This window comes from Narcine bancroftii, chromosome 1 (assembly GCF_036971445.1).
Source record: "Narcine bancroftii isolate sNarBan1 chromosome 1, sNarBan1.hap1, whole genome shotgun sequence".
In the NCBI taxonomy this organism is placed as follows: Eukaryota; Metazoa; Chordata; class Chondrichthyes; order Torpediniformes; family Narcinidae; genus Narcine; species Narcine bancroftii.
The window spans coordinates 150,354,604-150,372,674 of NC_091469.1; the positions used below are offsets into that span (position 1 = coordinate 150,354,604).

The 18,071-nt window shown below is 46.0% G+C and overlaps 1 protein-coding gene and 1 long non-coding RNA gene across 5 annotated transcripts in view; one reads left to right on the plus strand and one right to left on the minus strand.

Moving 5' to 3' along the window:
- palld (palladin, cytoskeletal associated protein) overlaps window positions 1-18,071 on the minus strand; it is a 485,446-nt gene that overhangs the window by 232,348 nt on the left and 235,027 nt on the right. For all 4 annotated transcript variants that reach the window (XM_069941703.1, XM_069941714.1, XM_069941705.1 and 1 more), the window contains exons 6-9: window positions 14,543-14,672; window positions 12,425-12,487; window positions 3,412-3,553; window positions 84-107 (exon numbers count right to left, since the gene is read on the minus strand). In XM_069941703.1, the coding sequence (XP_069797804.1) occupies window positions 84-107; window positions 3,412-3,553; window positions 12,425-12,487; window positions 14,543-14,672 (359 nt within the window). The remainder of the gene's footprint in view (window positions 1-83; window positions 108-3,411; window positions 3,554-12,424; window positions 12,488-14,542; window positions 14,673-18,071) is intronic.
- The window catches only part of LOC138765078 (uncharacterized), a 37,346-nt gene continuing 22,080 nt past the window's right edge, over window positions 2,806-18,071 (plus strand). The window contains exon 1 of the long non-coding RNA XR_011358462.1: window positions 2,806-3,016. This is a non-coding gene — a long non-coding RNA (uncharacterized lncRNA). The remainder of the gene's footprint in view (window positions 3,017-18,071) is intronic.

An 18,071-nucleotide genomic window follows, 5' to 3' on the forward strand; every position in this document is an offset into this window, starting at 1 on the left:
CTGTTATTTCTGATGGAGACAAACAAACCTTTAAGCCTTCCCCATTCCGCATCCCTGTGGTTGCTAACTCCCCAGGTACTCACCGCGATCGACAGCTGTTCGAGGCTCTGGGGACATCACACCAGGAGCAGGAAACATGGAATAGAAATCAAGAACAGTAAATATGTCAGCTTATTTCCCCTCTCACATTCATCATTCAAGGGAAGACTTTCACAGCTCTGCAGGAATTGCTGATCTGCGAAAATGGCATCCAATAATCCCACTTATTTTGAGAGGCAGGATTTCCCTCAACTCTGTAGTGGATTGTTTTCCTCTCAGCTTCCTGTTCAAATCTACTTGCATTTTCCTGAAAGGAAAACCTGCCTCACATCTGCACAATTGGACGGTGTCTTAGGAGTTTTTTTATTATTTCTAATTTGCTATCAAAAATATTCCTGTAAACTACCACAACAACTAATTGGTAAGGTTGGACAGAACCATGGAACATTCTTGTCTGTGACCAATCATTAGTTTCTGGAGTGAAGTGCAAACAGCTGGAAGAACTCAGCGAGTCAAGCAACATCTGAGAGGGGAAAAGTGTTGAGACTCAAAGCAAGTTGTATGATATATTTTAAGGCTTTTAAAAGGTGTGCGTTCATACAAATCTGTCCACAATCAGTCGAGCTGCTGCTTCTCAGCTCCAGAGATCAGGTTCAATCTTGACCTCAGGTATTTTTGAAGAATCAGCAGGGTGGAAGGCCATTCTGGCCTTTATGTCTGTGCTGTCCAATGACACCTAATGAACCTACCACCCCGGACCATTTTGGCACATGGGAAGTAAACTGGAGCGCGTGGAAGAAACTGACATGGCCACGGGGAGAACGTACAAACTCCTCACAGGCGCAGTAATAGCATCCCGCTAACTGCTACCCTGGAGCTACAGTCTCGCCCATGACTGCATGGATTTAATCCGGGCTCCCTGCTTTTCTCCCTGATTCAAAGATGGGCGGATCAGTAGGTTAATTGGCTGCTTGTCAATTGTCCCTCGTGGTAGAATCGTGGGGGGTGGGGGGGGGAGACTCGTTGGGAGAATAAACTGGGGTCAGTGAAGACCAGCCATTCTCAACAGCAAGTTTAAGTAGAAGTAAATTTTTTTTTAACGTCGGCAGTAGGAAGAAATCAAAAATTGACTGATTGACGTGGAAGGTGGGGCCCATAAACTGTAGGTGGTGTCATAGCCAAAAGGTTGAGAATGGTTGGTGCAGACCACTGGTTCTCAACCTTCCCTTCCCACTCACGTATCACCATAAACCACCTTACTCATCACAGAGCATCTATGGCATAGGGATAAAGTGGTATGTGAGTGGAAAGAAAAAGGTTGAGAACCACTCGTGTAGACAGTGGGTTTAACATATAAACTACGAAAGCATTATTCTCTTGTTATTAAAACTTGGAGTCCGTGCTTGGATCGGATGCGATCAAACTATTAAATTTCTTTTTCCCATGCATTAGCGGTGTGGATCCAAATCATGACACGTACTTGAATGTATTGTTTTTGTTGTTCTCAGTTTTCTCTTTCTTTTTTCTGGGGTAATTTAGCAGTGGGTTGGGTGGGGATAGGGATGGGGGCGGGGAGTTTTTATGGGATAAGATATGTATTTTAAATGTATGTCTTATTATCGATTATAAATAAGATTTTCTAAAAAAAAAAGACATGTAGGTCCTGTTTCCATTCTGAATGAGTACGAGGGTTTGATGCTACATCTCTAAAACAAATTGGAAAGATTCGCGACTTAATTCACTTTGGGGTGCTCTCACTTTTGAGGGGAGTCAGGCTTCCTGTTGAATCATTTTAAAAAAGCAGCAGAAACTCACATTAGGATAGCACTCAAAAGTGACAAGAACACTCGCAAGGTAGTTTACTGAAGCATTATCAAACAAAATTTAACCAAGGAGCGCGAGACATTCAGACAGTCAAATGGCTGGTCAAAGAGTCGGCCTTTACTTAGAGTCACGATGATGAGAATTGGGAGGAGGTGGGGGAGGGGGGGTGGAGGTTCCAGAGTTAGGGTTCGGTGTTGCTGAAGGGGAGACATTAAATTCAACGGTGACCAAGAGGCCTGAATTGGAGGAACATAAATCCCTCGGAGAGCTGTGGGGCTAGAGCAGAGATGCTCAGAGCATCGAGTCCAAGAGTTGGGAATGCATGTTACAAACAAGATGGTGGTGAAACCGCCCTAGGAGTGTTGCACGCAGTTCTGGCCATGGAAGACGTTGTTAGGCTGGAAAAGGTGCAGGAAAAGTTAGTGGGACTGGAGGGCTTAAGTTATAAGGAGAGGCTGGTTAGTTGGGCACTTTTTTTCCCCCATGGACTGAAGGAGGCAGACCTTATAAAATCATGAGAGGTGTAGATAAGGTGAATGATGACCATCTTTTTCTGAGGGCAGGGGAGTCTAAAACTGGGGGGTATCAAACTGAAATGATAGAGGTAAGGTTTGAAGGGGAATGGGGCGGGCAACTTTTCCACGGAGGGTGGTAGTGGGTGTGTGGAATTAGATGCTGGTGGAAGTGGTGGAGTTGGGTACAATTGCAATGGTTAAAAGGCACTTGGACAGGTATATGGATGGGAGGATTGAGAGAGATATGAGCCAAATGTAGGTAAATGAGTCTAGCTCAGGTAGACTCCTTGGTCAGCATGGGCGCTTTGGGCTGAAGGGCCTGTTTCTGTTGTTGATGACCGTCAAGTGACAGGGGCACTGTGAGGTAGCGGGTGTGACAGCAAGTGCAACGCTGATGGACAAAGAGCTCAAGGGCAGCAGTGGTTTTGACACCAGAAGTCGGCCTGAAAGTGAGCGAGACTCGACTTGGCCAGAGGTCATTCCCGTTGAGAGATGACGTCTGGTTCTGATCTCCATACTTGAAGACGGTCCAGAGGAGGTTCACCGGGTTGATTTCAGAGATGAAGGAGTTAATCTAGGAGGAGAGATTGAGTCACCTGGCAACTGTACTCTCTGGAATTCAGAAAAATGAGAGATAAGTAAGTTGTTCCCATAGGTGTGGGAGACTAGAACTAAGGGACATAGCTTCAAGATTCAGGGTGGTTAATTGAGGATGGAGACGTGGAGGAACTGCTTTTCCCAGAGGGTGGTGAATCTGTGGAATTCACTGCCCATTGAAGCAGTGGAGGTGACCTCAGTAAATATATTTAAGGTTGGGTTGAGTTTTACACAGGAAGGGAATTAAGGGATAGGGGGAAAAGGCAGGGAGGTGGAGATGAGCCTGTCACCAGATCAGCCATGATCTCATTGAATGGCGGAGCAGGCTCGACGGGCCGGATGGCCGACTATTTGTTATGGTGATGGGGAAGGTATTGGGGCAACTAATGGGGCCGAATAGAAAATCCCAGCATGGATACTTGCTGGTGTGTATTACTTTTCTGAAGGATTCGGAAATCTGGCGAGTCCTCAATTTCTGTTCCTTGCCTCTGCCATTGGACTTTAATAGGATACGACCCCTTCACTCGACATTCCAGCACTACAACGTGCCCCTCTGATGCAGTGATATCTTGTAAGACCTGCCATGAGACAAGAATTACCATTATTCTCCACCTCACTACTCATGGCACCATCGAGAGTTTCCTGTCAGGGAGCATCACATCATGGCATGGAAGATGCCCCACCCAACCTCCCAAGGTTCAGAAGAGGACTGTGAAAGCAGTTCAGAACATCACCTCCACCTCCCTCCTCACCATCGACTCCATCTACACCAGGGGTGGCCAACTATTTTTGGCTGTGGGCCTCTGACAGGAATATATAAGAAGCCATGGCCCAAACAATATTAAACCCAACAGTTTTCAATTACTGTTGGCTCCTTTAGCAGGCCGTTAAAAGCCTGTACAGGGCTGAGAGCAACCGGTCTGGGTGGTTGGTGTCCGCAGGGGAGCGCTGAGACTCTGCTCCACGTGGGTCCACACGAGCGGCGGCGCTGCTGTATTATCAGCACCTCCATTTTAAAAATAATGGGCCAGTTAAAATGGGCCGCAGTTGGCCTGAGAGCCGTAGTTTGGCCACCCCTGATCTACACTTTCCAATGCCTTGAAAAAGCAGCCAGCCTACTCAAGGCTTCATCCCACCACACTCTCTTCCTCCCGTTCGGAAGAAGATTCGCGCACCACCAGGCTCAAGGACAGTTTCTTACCTATCGTTAGCAGACTCCTGAACAAACCTCACATTAGTAAATTCATGCTGTCTTTGCTCTAATTGAACCAAACTCTCTCCATAACTCTACATTATGTTTTATTCTGCTGTACATTTGATGGAGAAACTTACTGGATAGCACCCAAAACAAACACTTTCACTGTATCTCAGCACACGCAACAATGAACATAAACGTCATTTGAGCCAGTTTTAAGTGATCTTGCATTAGTTATTCTTTCAAGAGGTGTGGGCTCCCTTGCTCATCCTTAATTGCCCTTGAGAAGGTGGATGGGGGGGGGGGAGCTGTCTTGAAGGGCTGCAGCCCTCACGGTGTAGGTGCACCCACAATGCTCATAAGGAGGGAGTTCCAGGATTTTGACCCATTGACAGAAAGGCGACAGATTCCGAGTCAGGTTGTGATTGGGAATTAGCTTCTTCCCACAGGCTGTGAGATTGATGTAGTATCCTGCCCCTTTGGGTCACTCTGATAAATGAAATGGAGTACATTATTTATAACATATTTATGCTATATTTTTATGTATGTTTGCGATTATTAAGTGCTGTGTGAGAAATGCATGATGTGCCCCGTGGTCCAGAGAAATACTGTTTCGTCTAGTTGCATATGTACAGTCAGATGATAATAATCTTGAACTCTAAATTTCATTTAGACCAGTGGTTCTCAACCTTTTTCTCACATCCCACTTTAAGTAACCCCTGTGCCATCGGTGCTCTGTGATTAATAAGGTGGGATGTGAGTGGGAAGGGAAGGTTGAGAATCTCTGCTCTCGACCCAATTGTGACTGAAATATTTTGCTTGAGAAAAATCGCCATTGGCCCATTTCCTTTGGAGTTCTGAAACCGTGCACATGACAAGTCAATGAGGGACAATTAAAACAGTGGTTTTCAAACTTTTTCTTTCCACCTGCGTACCACCTTAAGCAATCCCTCATTAATCACAGAGCACCGATGGCATAGGGAATATTTGAAGTGGTATGTGAGTGGAAAGAAAAAAGTTGGTAATCATTGATTTAGACACACAGCATGGTAATAGGCCCTTCTGACCTGCGAGCCCATACTGCCCAATTACAGCCATGTGACCATATATCTTTGGAACGTGGGAGGAAACCCACATAGAGTTGGGAGAATGTAAAAGCACCTCACAGACAGCTGGCACTATTATGGCGTTGTACCGCCCCATTAACTTTGCTGCCCAAGTAGTGTGTGGCTAGGAGGGCAAATTTTACGCCTGGTGTCCTTTTCTTTTGCCACCCTTATCCTTCTAACCAGAAGAGGCTGTGGGTTTGGAAGGTGCTGTGTCAGGAGCCCTTGTTAATTGAGCATGAAAGTCAGCAGATACGGGAGTTGAGTTGCTGGAGAAACTCAATAGGTCATGCAGCATCCATGGGAAGTGACGGGTAGCCACCGTTTCGAGCCTGGGACAAGCAAAAAAAAAAAACCAGGCAGACCTCCGAACCCAACAGTGGGGAAGGAGGGGAGAGGAGGAGCAGAGGCGAAGAGTTTAGCAGTCACAGATGGCTACGGCGGGGGAAGGGTGGAAGAGAAAGAAAACCTGGGAAATGATAAGGTGCGAGGGTAGCTCTCTGATAGGAGAAGGGAGGGAAGGGGATGGGGGGGGCTTGAAGAATGAATTCAGAGGAAGAAGGAAGGAGGAAGGCTTCAGGGGAGGGGTTTAACAGAAATTGGAGAAGTCAATGTTAATGTTGTCTGGTTGGAGAGTGCCCAGACGGGATACAAAGCATTGATTCTCCAATTTGCAGGTAACCTCAGTGGGCGAGGCCATGGATAGATATATCAGTGAGAGAATGGTGTGTGCAATTGAAGTGGTTGGCCACTGCGAGATCCTTGTTATTGTAGGGGACAGAGTGAAGGTGTTCAACAAAATTATCTCCCAGATTGTGTCTGTGTAGAGGGGGCCCACAATGGGACCATCGGATACAGTAAATGGCCCCTGCTGATTCACAACTGAGGTGTTACTTCACTTGTGTTTGGGACCCCCCCAATGGTGGTGAGGGAGGAGGTGTGAGCACAAGTGGAGCATCTCCTGCGGTCGCAGGGGTAGGTGCCAAGGGGGACGATTGGTGGGAACAGACAAGTGGATCAATCATAAGTCATGGAGGGAGTGGTTCCTGCAGAAAGCGGAGAGGAGAGGGGGAGATGTGTCCGGTGGCGGGATCATGTTGTACGTAGCAGAAACTGCAGAGGATAATGCGTTGGATGCGGAAGCTGGTGGGGTGGCAGGTGAGGACAAGGAGAATCCCTGTTGCGTCTCAGGGCAGAGGGGGCCAGGGCAGATGTGCGGGAAATTGAAGAAATGTGAGCCATTGTGAGTTGATGGAGAGCATGCTGTGGATGGTACAAGCTACAGACCAATAAGTGGCCTCTCTGAAGCGTACCAACCATTGCCGGGACTCCTTGGGCATTGGAGGGCTCGTTCCTGGAACTGGAGCCGGTGCAGCAACTCCACTTTGTACGTTTTGCTCCGATGATGCAGGTTCTCTGAGGAATGAGGCTGATATGGTGTTAATTGTGTCTCATTGGCCACTGGGAATCTGGTCCACTATTGAACACGGTAGTGACATTGAAGAAGAGATTTTAAAATGCTAATCCAGGCTTCCAAAAGACATAGCTGTTGTGCAAATCCAAAAGTAAATTTGAAAACCCACAGGTTAAATAAACATTTCAGAGTAGGGTATTTGCAGATTCGTGTAACAAATGAGAGGCTGGGGAAAGCAAAAGAGAAAGTCAACACGTCTGCCATAATGAAAGGTATATGGGCACATTGCCAAGACAGGAACTAACACCCTACCTTGGAATCCTAGCTGAAAACAATGGAGAGATTGTTGGAACTGCCAGCGTAAGCCTGCGGAAGTAGCGCATGGGTTTGTGTGTCTGCAGTCTCCAGCCAGCTCCTCCTGAGCTTCGCAAAATGCCTGCCCCGTAATTTTAACCAGTCGCCTCCCTTGTCGACTGCTGTGTGGATCCACAGATATCCCAGCAATTGTGGAGGCCATCTGTACTTTTGCAGAGGTTACAAAGGAAAGATTGTCCTCCTGTGTCTGAAAGTGGATGTGAGAACAACCTGAGTGTCCATGTGGACAAAGCCAAGGAGATGACTATGGACTTCAGGAGGATGAAGGTCCATCATCAATGGTTCTGATGTGGAGAGTGTGGAGGACACAATGTTCCTTGGTGTGCATGTAAAGGACAATCTTTCCTGGACCTACAACGCCTCCTCATTGGTCAGGAAGGCACAGCAATGCCTACATTTCCTCGGGAGGGTGAGGAGGGCAAGGCTATTGGCCCCCATTTTGGCAACCTTTTACAGGGGCACAATTGGGAGAGTCCTGTCTGACTGCATCATCGTGTGGTACAGTGGCTGCAAAGCATTGGACCAGAAGTCAATGCAGATGATTGTTTAATTGGCTGACAAGATCACTGGCGTCTCCCTTTCCTCTACTGGACAACATTGTTTAAATAGGGATCAAAGAATGGTTGCAAACCATTTCCATCCAGCCCACAGTATCTTTGAACCACTACCATTAGGGAGGAGGTACAGGAGCATCGAAATCAGGCCGGCCAGGCTGGGAAATAGCTTCTTTCTGCAGGCTGTGTGACTGATGAACAGTATCCTTTAACCTTGGGTCCCTTATAAATGAAATAAATAAATTAATCCAGAATAGTTATAGATATTTATTTTATATTAGATTTTATGTACACATGATTATCATGTGAGGTTTGAGAAACGTGTCTGTGTGTGCACTGATTTCTGGAGAAACGCTGATTCATTTGGTTTTTATATAGAAACTTGAACTTGAGGATTGGAAATATTAACATCAATTTAAAGTCAAGATTATTCTCATCAGATTGTACAAGAACAACCTGACGAAATAGCGTTTTCCTGTCCTTGGTGCAAAACATGCAGACACAGAACCAGACATAACACACATACAGACAAACAATATATATGCAGGACAAATATTTTATCTCTAGTAAATAAGTAAGTAAGTAAATAAATAAATAGACATTGTTTCATGGATATAAGAGTCTCAGATGGTTAATGCGAGCAGTTCCTTTGCTCGTTCAACTTTCCCACTGCCTGTGGGAAGAAGCTGTTCCTCAGCCGGGTGGCTCTGATCCTCCTGTATCTCTTTTCCTATGCGTGTAGCTGAAAGATGCTGTGTGCAGGGAGGAAGGGGTCCTCGTTGATTTTGTGCACCCTCTTCAGTCAACAATCCTGGTAGATCACATCAATGGGAGGGGAGGAAGGGTGGGACACAGGGAGGGAGGGAGGGATGCTGTAACTAGGGCTAGCATCACCACCCCCTCCATGCTCCCTAGATCCTAAACTAGGATGGGGGTGTAATATGTGGTTTATGGGGAAACATGTGGCCTCCCTGCCTGCCTGAAATATTGTGGATTGCAGGTGGTCATGTGACCTCCCTGTCTGAAACTTATTTGGAAGTCACATCACCTGTAAATCAAGGTTGGACTCCAGCCACCTATTAGTGCTCATTTAAATTATGTAAGGTCATTACTGGCTAGACACCCAGATTAGAACTATATATAACATCAACGCATGGCACGTTTTTGCTCTCTGCCTCTTGGTCCAAGCCCCGGACTTCGCTCCACCCCAGGTTGTTACTGTGGACATCGCTGGAAGTGTCACGGGTAAGCTACACTATAGCACTGCAATAGATCAGTGTTTGCAGAGAGCTGCACTCATGTGTGTGAAAGTCCCTGTCTGTTGAATGTGTACACGTGTATGAGCATGTAGAGTATAGGCGGCCACTGGTATTCATGTCCAACCTGGGTCCAATGTGAATGTCTATATAGTTGTTTAGTAATATAGTTATTGAGCACCATTTGAAGTTCTCCCGTTTGTCTCCTGTGTGTTCATTAAAGTTACCTGTGGTTGTAACACTTGTGTCCAGACTTGTCTCTCTGTGAACCTACTTAACCTAATAATCTTCCAAAGACAATGTTGGGGGGGGGGGGGGGAGGGGTTACAGTTTGCCCCACACTGCAAGTAAGATAGGACTGTTCTCTTTCACCCTTTCTCTCACTCTCAGTGCAGAACATGAAATGCCGGAGAAACTCAACAGATCACGCAGCATCCATAGGTTGTCGGGAATGTGGAACAGTAGATAGATGACTGAATGAGAGGGAGGGGCTTGGAGGAGTGGTGAGGAGGAAGGAAGTGGCAGTGGGAGGAGCACAGGTGAACAGGTGAGAGTTCATAAATGGATACAGGTGGTAGGGAAGTAAAGTAAGAAGCTGAGGAGTGGATTGAGGGCAGCTCTCTGATAGGCAAAGGAAGGGAAGGGGTGGGAAGCTGGAGGAAACGAGACAGACAGATAGGGAAAGAGACTGGGGAGGGGGAGGGGAACAATAGAAATTTGGAGAAGTCAATATTGATGCCATCTGGTTGGATATTGCCGAAATGGAATACAAGGTGTTGTCCCTTCAAGCTTCAAGTTCGCCGACGCCAACACAATGGTGGTCTGGTTATCAAATATCGGTGAGATACACTACAGGAAAGAGATTGAAAGCCCAGCAGCATGGTGCCATGATAATAATCTTGCTCTTGACATCCGTAAGATGAAAGAGTTAATCGCTGACTTTAGGAGAGTTGACAGAGTGCACACGCCTGTCTATATTAATACCACTGAAGTGAAAGAGTAGATAGCTTCAAGTTCTAAGGAGTAAATATCTCCAACAATTTTATCTGGGACAAGAACGTTGGCGTGATGGTTAAGAAAAGGCAGAAATGCTTCTACTTTCTTGGAAGACTAAGGAAGTTAAAAAATGTCCTTCCTTCCCTCAACAACTTCTATAACTGCACCACTGAGAGCACACTTGCTGGATGCATCACAGTGTGGTATGGAGCGGCTCCATTCAAGGTTGAAAGACCTGCAGAAGGTGTGAGTGCAGCTCACAGCATAACACAAACTTTTCTCTCCTCCATAATCTCCATGTACACCTTCCACAGCCTAGGAAAGGAAGCCCACGTACTGAAGGACCCTTCACATCTCAGTTACACTCTTTTCTCCCTCCTCCCATCTGCAAGAAGTGTGGTGTTACAGAGTATATAGAATATATAGATATGTTTTTGGGCGATAAATTGGGAAAGGTTTGTTGGAATAGGTTACATATAAACACTTTAAAACAGATCTTATTTAAAATACTGGAGCTCTGCCCCATGGTAGACGTATAGGCTCCAGAGCTTTTGCATGAGTTTTGAAGAGTGTTCAAGTGACTTCACTAATGGATTGTTGTTTACAAAAGGCAACAGATGAAAGAGCATGTCGGAGCTGCTATGTCTGGAAGAGAACTTGCTGTTCTAAAAGGGTCATGTGGTTTTGCAAGCAGAGAGTCAAACAGGCTTTCTTTCAGAGAGAGGCAGAGAGAGAGAGAGAGACAGAGATCACTTGTACAGTGTTACAGCCAGCAGACAGCAGCTGGGACAGGAACAGGACAAGCTGGCAAGCCCATTTGGAAGACAGCCTGGTCAAAGCTCTTGTGGTTCATGCAAGAGGAGAGGACTGGCTGTCTAATGTTTCACTTTGAATAAGTGAAACAAAATGGAACTCTGTGGTGACCTGAAAGAAAGAGGTTATCATCTGGAGAAGCCTGACGAGGCAAGTTTAATCACCAAGACAATGGAGTGGCTGATGGAAGTAAATTAGTTGTGGATGTCCTGGAACAACAAATCTCTCTCTGAAAACCGACAAGAACCTTCCTGAGTGGTAACCATTTACCTTTCAAGCACCAAAGCCTGGTGATCTTTATAAATATTAAATTCTGTGCACAGTATAAGAATTGCCTGCAACCAGTGAACTTGGAGGAATGAGAAGTGAGATTGGACTGTAAACCAAAGAATGTTTCTGAACTTACACACACATTATATACACATGCACTTAGAATTAAAAGGGGGTTAAGTTAGGTTAAGTAAGTCAATAGAGATAAGTTAAAGTGTGAACCTGTTTTCATGTTTAAAGATAATTGAAAGCAACTTTTGTTTAAGTAACCATTTGTCTCAGTGAACATCTATTGCTGGTGGGTTTTTGGGTCCTCTGGGCTTGTAACAGTGGAAGCACGCACCGACAGTTTCTTCCTTACAGCCAGCCATCAGCCTCTTGAATGAACCCCATAAGCCGCTTTGATGTGGACCTTGCTTGGTGCTAATTTTCTTCATTTTTAGTGTACTCTTTAACTTTGTAAATTGTGCCCTATACATGGTTGTATAGTTTTTTGCTCAGAAGAACTGTCCTCACTGCACTGGGTGTATTGAGACAAATAAATAACCTATTCTAAAGCATGGACTTAGGAAGCTGCATTGAGTGGGACTTTCATTGCACCTGTACATTATGTACAACAGCAAGCAGGACAACACAGGAATAGGCCCTTCAGCCACAATATCTGTGCTGACCACGATGCCCATTCTAAACTAAAACTCTACTGCTTGCACACAAGTTGTGAACTTGGCTTACAACCAGCCATTTTCACCAGGGGCTCCACGACCCACTCCCCTTGGGAACCAGAGCACCTTTAAGTAAAAGCTTTATTTTCTTTTCACCTCACGTATCAAAATATATATTTTTTCTTTTTTAGTTGGTAGGAGAGATGTCAGGAAGAAACCAAAATTTGACTGCTTCACTGGGAAGTGGCGGGTGGGGGGGGGGGGGGGGTGGGGGGGAAGCATAAACTTTGAGCAGAGTCCCAAGAGGGCCCTAGTCAAAAAAATAGGTGAGAATGGCTGGCTTAGACCAGCACACAAACCCCATCCTCCCCTCCACCGATTCCACCAATATCTCCTCTCCCTTAGAAGAATAGGTCACATATTGAAAGACACATCCCACCTCGGTCACCCTCTTCCTGTTGGGACAAAGATTCATGAGTGTGAAATCACGCAACACCAGTTTCCTTCCAGCTGTTATCAGATTCCTGAATGATCCTCACAATGGTAAAACCATGTGGCTTTTACTCGGTACCAACTGATCTGTGTCTTACTTGTTCATACTGTGAAAGAGATGTCCAGCAAAACAAACTCTATCGCTGCATCTTGGTATAATAACCTTGAACTGAACAGATGATAGGGTCTCATTCACTCCTTCACTTATTCCTCCTGACCCTAGTATTGCTGGGTAACCCAATCAATGTTGAGGGATTTGGCCTTGACCTTGGCCCAGCTGATATTTTCAAACTGAAATAGATAATAAAAGACTGACCTTTGTAAAGACAGGAGGAGAGAGTCCATTCTGGATAGGAAAACCAGGTGGAGGGCTCTGGATCTTGGAAAAAAAACCAGATAAGCAAAAATTAAGAATGATGGTTCAGGCCGAGTCAAATTTGAGCTTTTCCTTTACTTCATCTGAAACATGTTTCAAAGCTAACAACTCGCGGGTTTCCTCCAGGTGCCTCAGTTTCCTCCCATCCTTCAAAATGTACCAGGTTGTAGGTCATTTGGGTATAATTGGGCGGCATGGGGTTGAGAGCCAAAAGGGCCTGTTACCGTGCTGTATGTCTAAACGTAAAAGTGTAAATTGAAAAATTTAACAGCAATTAATGGGGCAACATCTTTTGGAATTACTGAAGGATGCATTATGCAGTCATGAGTCCTGTTAACCTATTCAGTAGAGTTCCAGCCTCGCATTTTCAGTGACCCAGCTTCAAACCTGACTTTGTGGGCTTGTTCTCCTGAGACCGCATGACTTTCCTCTGAATGATCCCTTTCCCAATGCCCCCCCCCCCCCCCATGGTGGAGGTTGAAACATTATTTGCCCACTGTAAATCGAACACAGTTAACACAGGAAAAATCCAGAGAGTAGTGGGGTAGACAACTGCCTCTCTGACTGGAGGCCTGCGACTCGGGGCTTGCCTCAGGGATCGGTGCTGAGCCCATTGTTGCTTGTCATCGATATTAACCATCTGGGTGATAATGAGATAAATTGGATCAGCAAGTTTGCAGATGACACTAAGATTGGAGGCATTGTGGACACCAAAGAATGTTTTCAAAGCTCGCAGAGGGATCTGGACCAGCTGGAAAAATGGGCTGCAAAATGGCAGTTGGAATTTAATGCAAACAAGTGTGAGGTGTTGCATTTTGAAAGGACTAATGAAGTAGGACAAACAAAGTAAATGGTAGGGCACTGAGGAGTGTAGAAAAGAATTGAGGACACAGACCGATAATTCCCTGAAAGTGTCGTCACAAGTAAAGAGAGCTTTTGGCACATGGCCTTCATAAATCAAAGTATTGCTTGTGGGAGTTGGGATGTCATGGTAAAGTTGTCTGAGATATTGGTGAGGCCAAGTTTGGAGTATTTTGTGCAGTTTTGTAATAGGTGTAATAAGGTGGCACGGGCTTGTGGGCCTGTTACCGTGCTGTATCTTTAAAGAATTAAAAAACCCACAGACCACCAGTAGAGGCCTGGTGAGGCTCAGGCCCCCTCCCATGCCACCAGCTGGACTTTTGTTTTGTTTTGGTGGGAAGAAACAGGTTTTAAGTCTGTCGGTGCAAGCTTTCACACACTTAAGCCTTCTTGTGGATGTTTTGAGAACATCAACTGTTGAGAGCTGAAACTCTTCATCAAGTCATAATCAAGAGTATGGGTTGGAAACGTCTTCCATTCATTTTCTCCCACTGATGCTACTTGACCCACTGAGTTCCTCCGGAAAATTGTGTTTAGCTTCAAAAGTGTTAAAACCAGAGAACCGTAGAAGACTACAGCACATAAAATAGCCCTTGCAGCCTATCTAGTCTGTGCCGAACTGTTATTCTGCCAAGTCCAGCTCTACTTGTGCCATAGCCCTCTATACCCCACCCATCTGTCCAAATTTCTCTTGAATGTCAAAATTGAGCCCACATTCACTACTTCAGCTGACAGCTCGTTCCACACTCCCACCACTTTCTGAGGGACAAAGATTTTGCCCCCCCCCATGAACCTTTCACCCTTAACCTGTGCCCTCCAGTTCTTTCCTCACCAAACTTCAGTGGGAAAATCCTGTCTATGCCCCTCACATTTTTAAGTACCTCCATCAAATCTCCCCTCCTTCTCCAACACTCCAAGGAATAAAGTCCTAACCTTTCCCTGTAACTCAGTTCCTCAAGTCCTGGCAACACCCGAGTAAATCTCCTCTGCACTCTCTTTATCTTATCGATATCATTCCTTTGGTGACCAAAACTGCACAAAGCTGGGGTGGGATTTGAATCGACCACCTTCTGGCTTGGCAGTGTGAGCGTTACCATAGACTGGCACTTGAGATTATAACCTCTGGAAGGACATCACACCGGAGGTGTTCATAATCGGCCAGATGCGACCGTCAGATGCGTTCTCTGTTCACCTTACCTGAGGTGCAGGGATGGAAATGGATTGAACCAGAGTGGAGCGGACTGGTTGTACATCAGAGGCATCTGTTGCTTTCTTTAAGTGAGGAGATCCTATTGTCAGAGAGACTGAGGTTGTCTTCTTTTGGGCTCTTGTGTTCAGGAAGAGAAAGAAGAAATTTATACAAATTACAAGCTTTGCATGAACAGGTAAAGCATGCCAAACCAAATTATGAAGTCCTAGCATATACCTACCACATAGAACAAAGCAATTGGAACATTACAGCATAGAACAGGCCCTTCGGCCCAAAATGTTGTGCCAACCTCTGTAAACCAACAATCTAATCCTTCCCAACCTCACGCCCATAACCCTTTATTTTTCTGACATCCATGTCCACATTTAAATGCCCCTAGTGTACCAGCCTCTGCCACCACCCCCCCCCCCCCCACACCCCGGCAATGCATTCCAGGCACCCACCACTCTCTGTGTAAAAAAAACCTATTTCTAACATCTCCCCTAAACATTACTCCACTCACCTGAAACTTACAGAGATGTCCTCTGGTATTTGCTATTGTCCTCGGAAATAGGTGCTGGCTGCCCTCTTTATCTTAGCCCCTTATAATTTTATATACCTCTGTTAAGTCTCCTCTCATCCTTTGTTGCTCCAAAAAGAAAATCCCTGGCACTGTCAACCTTGCTTTATATGACATGTTCTCCAATTCAGGCAACATCCTGGTAAATCTCCTCTCTGAAGCATCTATATCAGTGGTTCTCAATCTTTTTCTTTCCATTCACACCCCATTAAGTAATCGCTATGCCATCAGTGCTCAGTGATTAGTAAGGGATTACTTCAGGCTGGATTTGAGTGGGAAGGGAAGGTTGAGAATCACTGCTCTAGACCCAATTGTGACTGAAAAATGGTCATTGGCCCATTTCCTTTGGAGTTATGAAACCGTGCACATAATGAGTTAATTAGGGATGATTAAAACAGTGGTAAAGAGACCTGTTTCTGTGCGGTAATGTTCTATGGTTCTGTTCTAAGCAAGAGCCCTTCAGTCCAGAAGTTGTGTTTTCCTATCCTAGACTCTTCTGTCATGGGAAACAACTTTTCTACATCTACCCTTTCCATCATTCGAAATGTCCTTCAATAAACATTCGAGATCCCTCCCTTATTCTCTTAAATTTCAACGAATCCAGGCCAAATGCTGTCAAATATAGACCAAAAGCTGTCAAATACGGGCCAAGAGCTGTCAATACAGGCCAAAATGTATTGATAGATTATTTAAAATTTAGACATACAGCACTGTAACAGGCCAATTTGGCCCATGAGTCCATGCTGCCAACTAAACACCCTGTTAACCTACACCCCGGTACATTTTTGAAGGGTGGGCGGAAACTGGAGGCCTGGAGAAAACCCATGCAGACAGAGGGAGAATGTGCAAACTCCTTAGAGACAGCGCAGGATTCAAACCCAGATCGGGTCCTGATTGCCGGCGCTGTAAAGGCATTGTGCTAACCGCTACACCAACCGTGCTGCCTAAGAAGTTATCAATTCTAGAGGTTTAGAACAGCCATTCTCAACCTTTTTCCAGTTATGCCCCCGGCCCCCCGCAGACTCTGCTCAAAATTTATGGGCCCCCTTGCTACCGAATACATTAAAAAAACATTAAAAATATTTATATTTGTGTGGAGAATAGAAAACAAAGCTTTTACTTAAATGTGCTGTGGCCCCAGTTGAGAATGACTGGTCTAGAGTTACAAGGAGAGGTTCGATGTGGGTTGGGTTCTTTTTTTAACCCCTGGAGCACAGGTGGTTGAGGGAGGTGGCCTGATAGAGGTTTATAAAATCATGAAGGGTATGGATCAGTGTGAGTGGTCTCAGGTTCTTTCTCAGGGCAGGGGAGGGAATGGGTTTAAGATGAGAGGAGATCTGAGGGGAGGGGAGAACTTGTTCGCACAGAGGGTGGTGGGTGTGTGGAACAAGGCCCAAGAAGTGGTCAAGCCAGGGACCGGGTGCTGGTCAGTGGGACTTGGAGGGTGGGGATTTGCTACGGCATGGACTAGTAGGGCCGAACTGGCCTGTTCTGTGCTGTAAGTGGTTATATGGTTATATGGTTTATATGGTTATAGAACACTACACCACAGGATAGGCCCTTCAGCCCTTGATGTTGTGCCAACCTATATAATCCTAACAAAAAGAAACGAATACCTTCCTACCTGTTTTTCTTTCATCCATGTGCCTTGTCTAAGAAATTCTTAAATGCCCCTATTGTTCCTGCCTCCACCCCCCACCAGCGATGCATTCCAGGCGCCCAGAACTCTTGGTGTAAAAACATTCCCCTGGCATCTCTCCTAAAATTTCTCCCTTCCATTTAGACATCTTTTTCTCCCACCCTGGGCAAAAGATGCTGGCAGTCTTCCTTATCCATGCCTCTACGTACAAGTGCAACATTTAAAATACTTTCAGGCAGGTGCACAGACAGGGGAGGTGGAGAGGTGTGAGGACGAAATTCAGGCAAACAGAAGAACTCGGATGTCATGGACAAGTTGGGCTGAAGGGCGCGTTTCTGTGCTCCACGTCTCCATGATGCAGAGCGCCTAAGTAGGCTTGCAGCTTGCACTTCAAGTCACCCTCAGCCAAACTCTTCCATTTCCCCTTTCATACTTACATTCTTCTGAGCCTCTGTCCTCTACTGTGTGTTGATCCGGATCCCAACCCCCCCCCCCCACAACCTCACACTTCATGTCTCTGAGCTACCAACTTCCACATTTGGAAAAGCTGTGTGTTTTTTGGCACCGCAGCTGAGAAGTCGGATTGGAGCAAAATAATTTGCCAACTGCTTCCCAGGCAGAGCAAGCCTTTGGTGGGTAGTTTGAAGGCCACAAATCATTCGCACTGAATGTTTCCTGTTGCCGACTGTCTTAAGTCCGGGTCATTTCCCCCTTGTATTTCATGCACATGTTGATGTTTTTAACGCGTGCAGCCTTGCCTCCGATTCACCTTTAGAAACGGAGCCAGAAGATCATGGCTAGCGAACCTGAACCAGGGTGCATTTAGCTCCACAAACTGCCTCACGGTGCTCCTGCCATGGGTTCATTCCCAGCCTCCGGTGCGGCCTGTGTGGAGTCTGCAGGTCCTCCCTGGCGCAGCACACGCGAGCGCTGGGGAAACTCAGCAGATCACGCAGCATCCGTGGGGGATAAAAGGCAGTGAACGTTTCGTGGGAAGAAGTAAAACACGAAAATCTGCAGGCACTGTGGTTCAAGTAAAAACACGGCGCTGGACAGACTCAGCAGGTCCTTTACGCAGCAAAGGTTAAAATGCATCATCAACATTTCAAGCGTGAGCCCTTTGACAAGGTGTGGAAACATGTCAGCAGGCGTCCGAACTGAAGAGTAGAGGGGGGAGGTGTGGTCACAAAGTCAGGAGGTGATGGGTGGAGAAGGGAGGGAGGGGACAGCAGCAATTAAGTGCAGGAGGGGCGGCTGGGTGAAGGAAGGGACGAGAACTGGGAAAGGGGAAGGGAAGGGGGGAGGGGGAAGAGGAGAG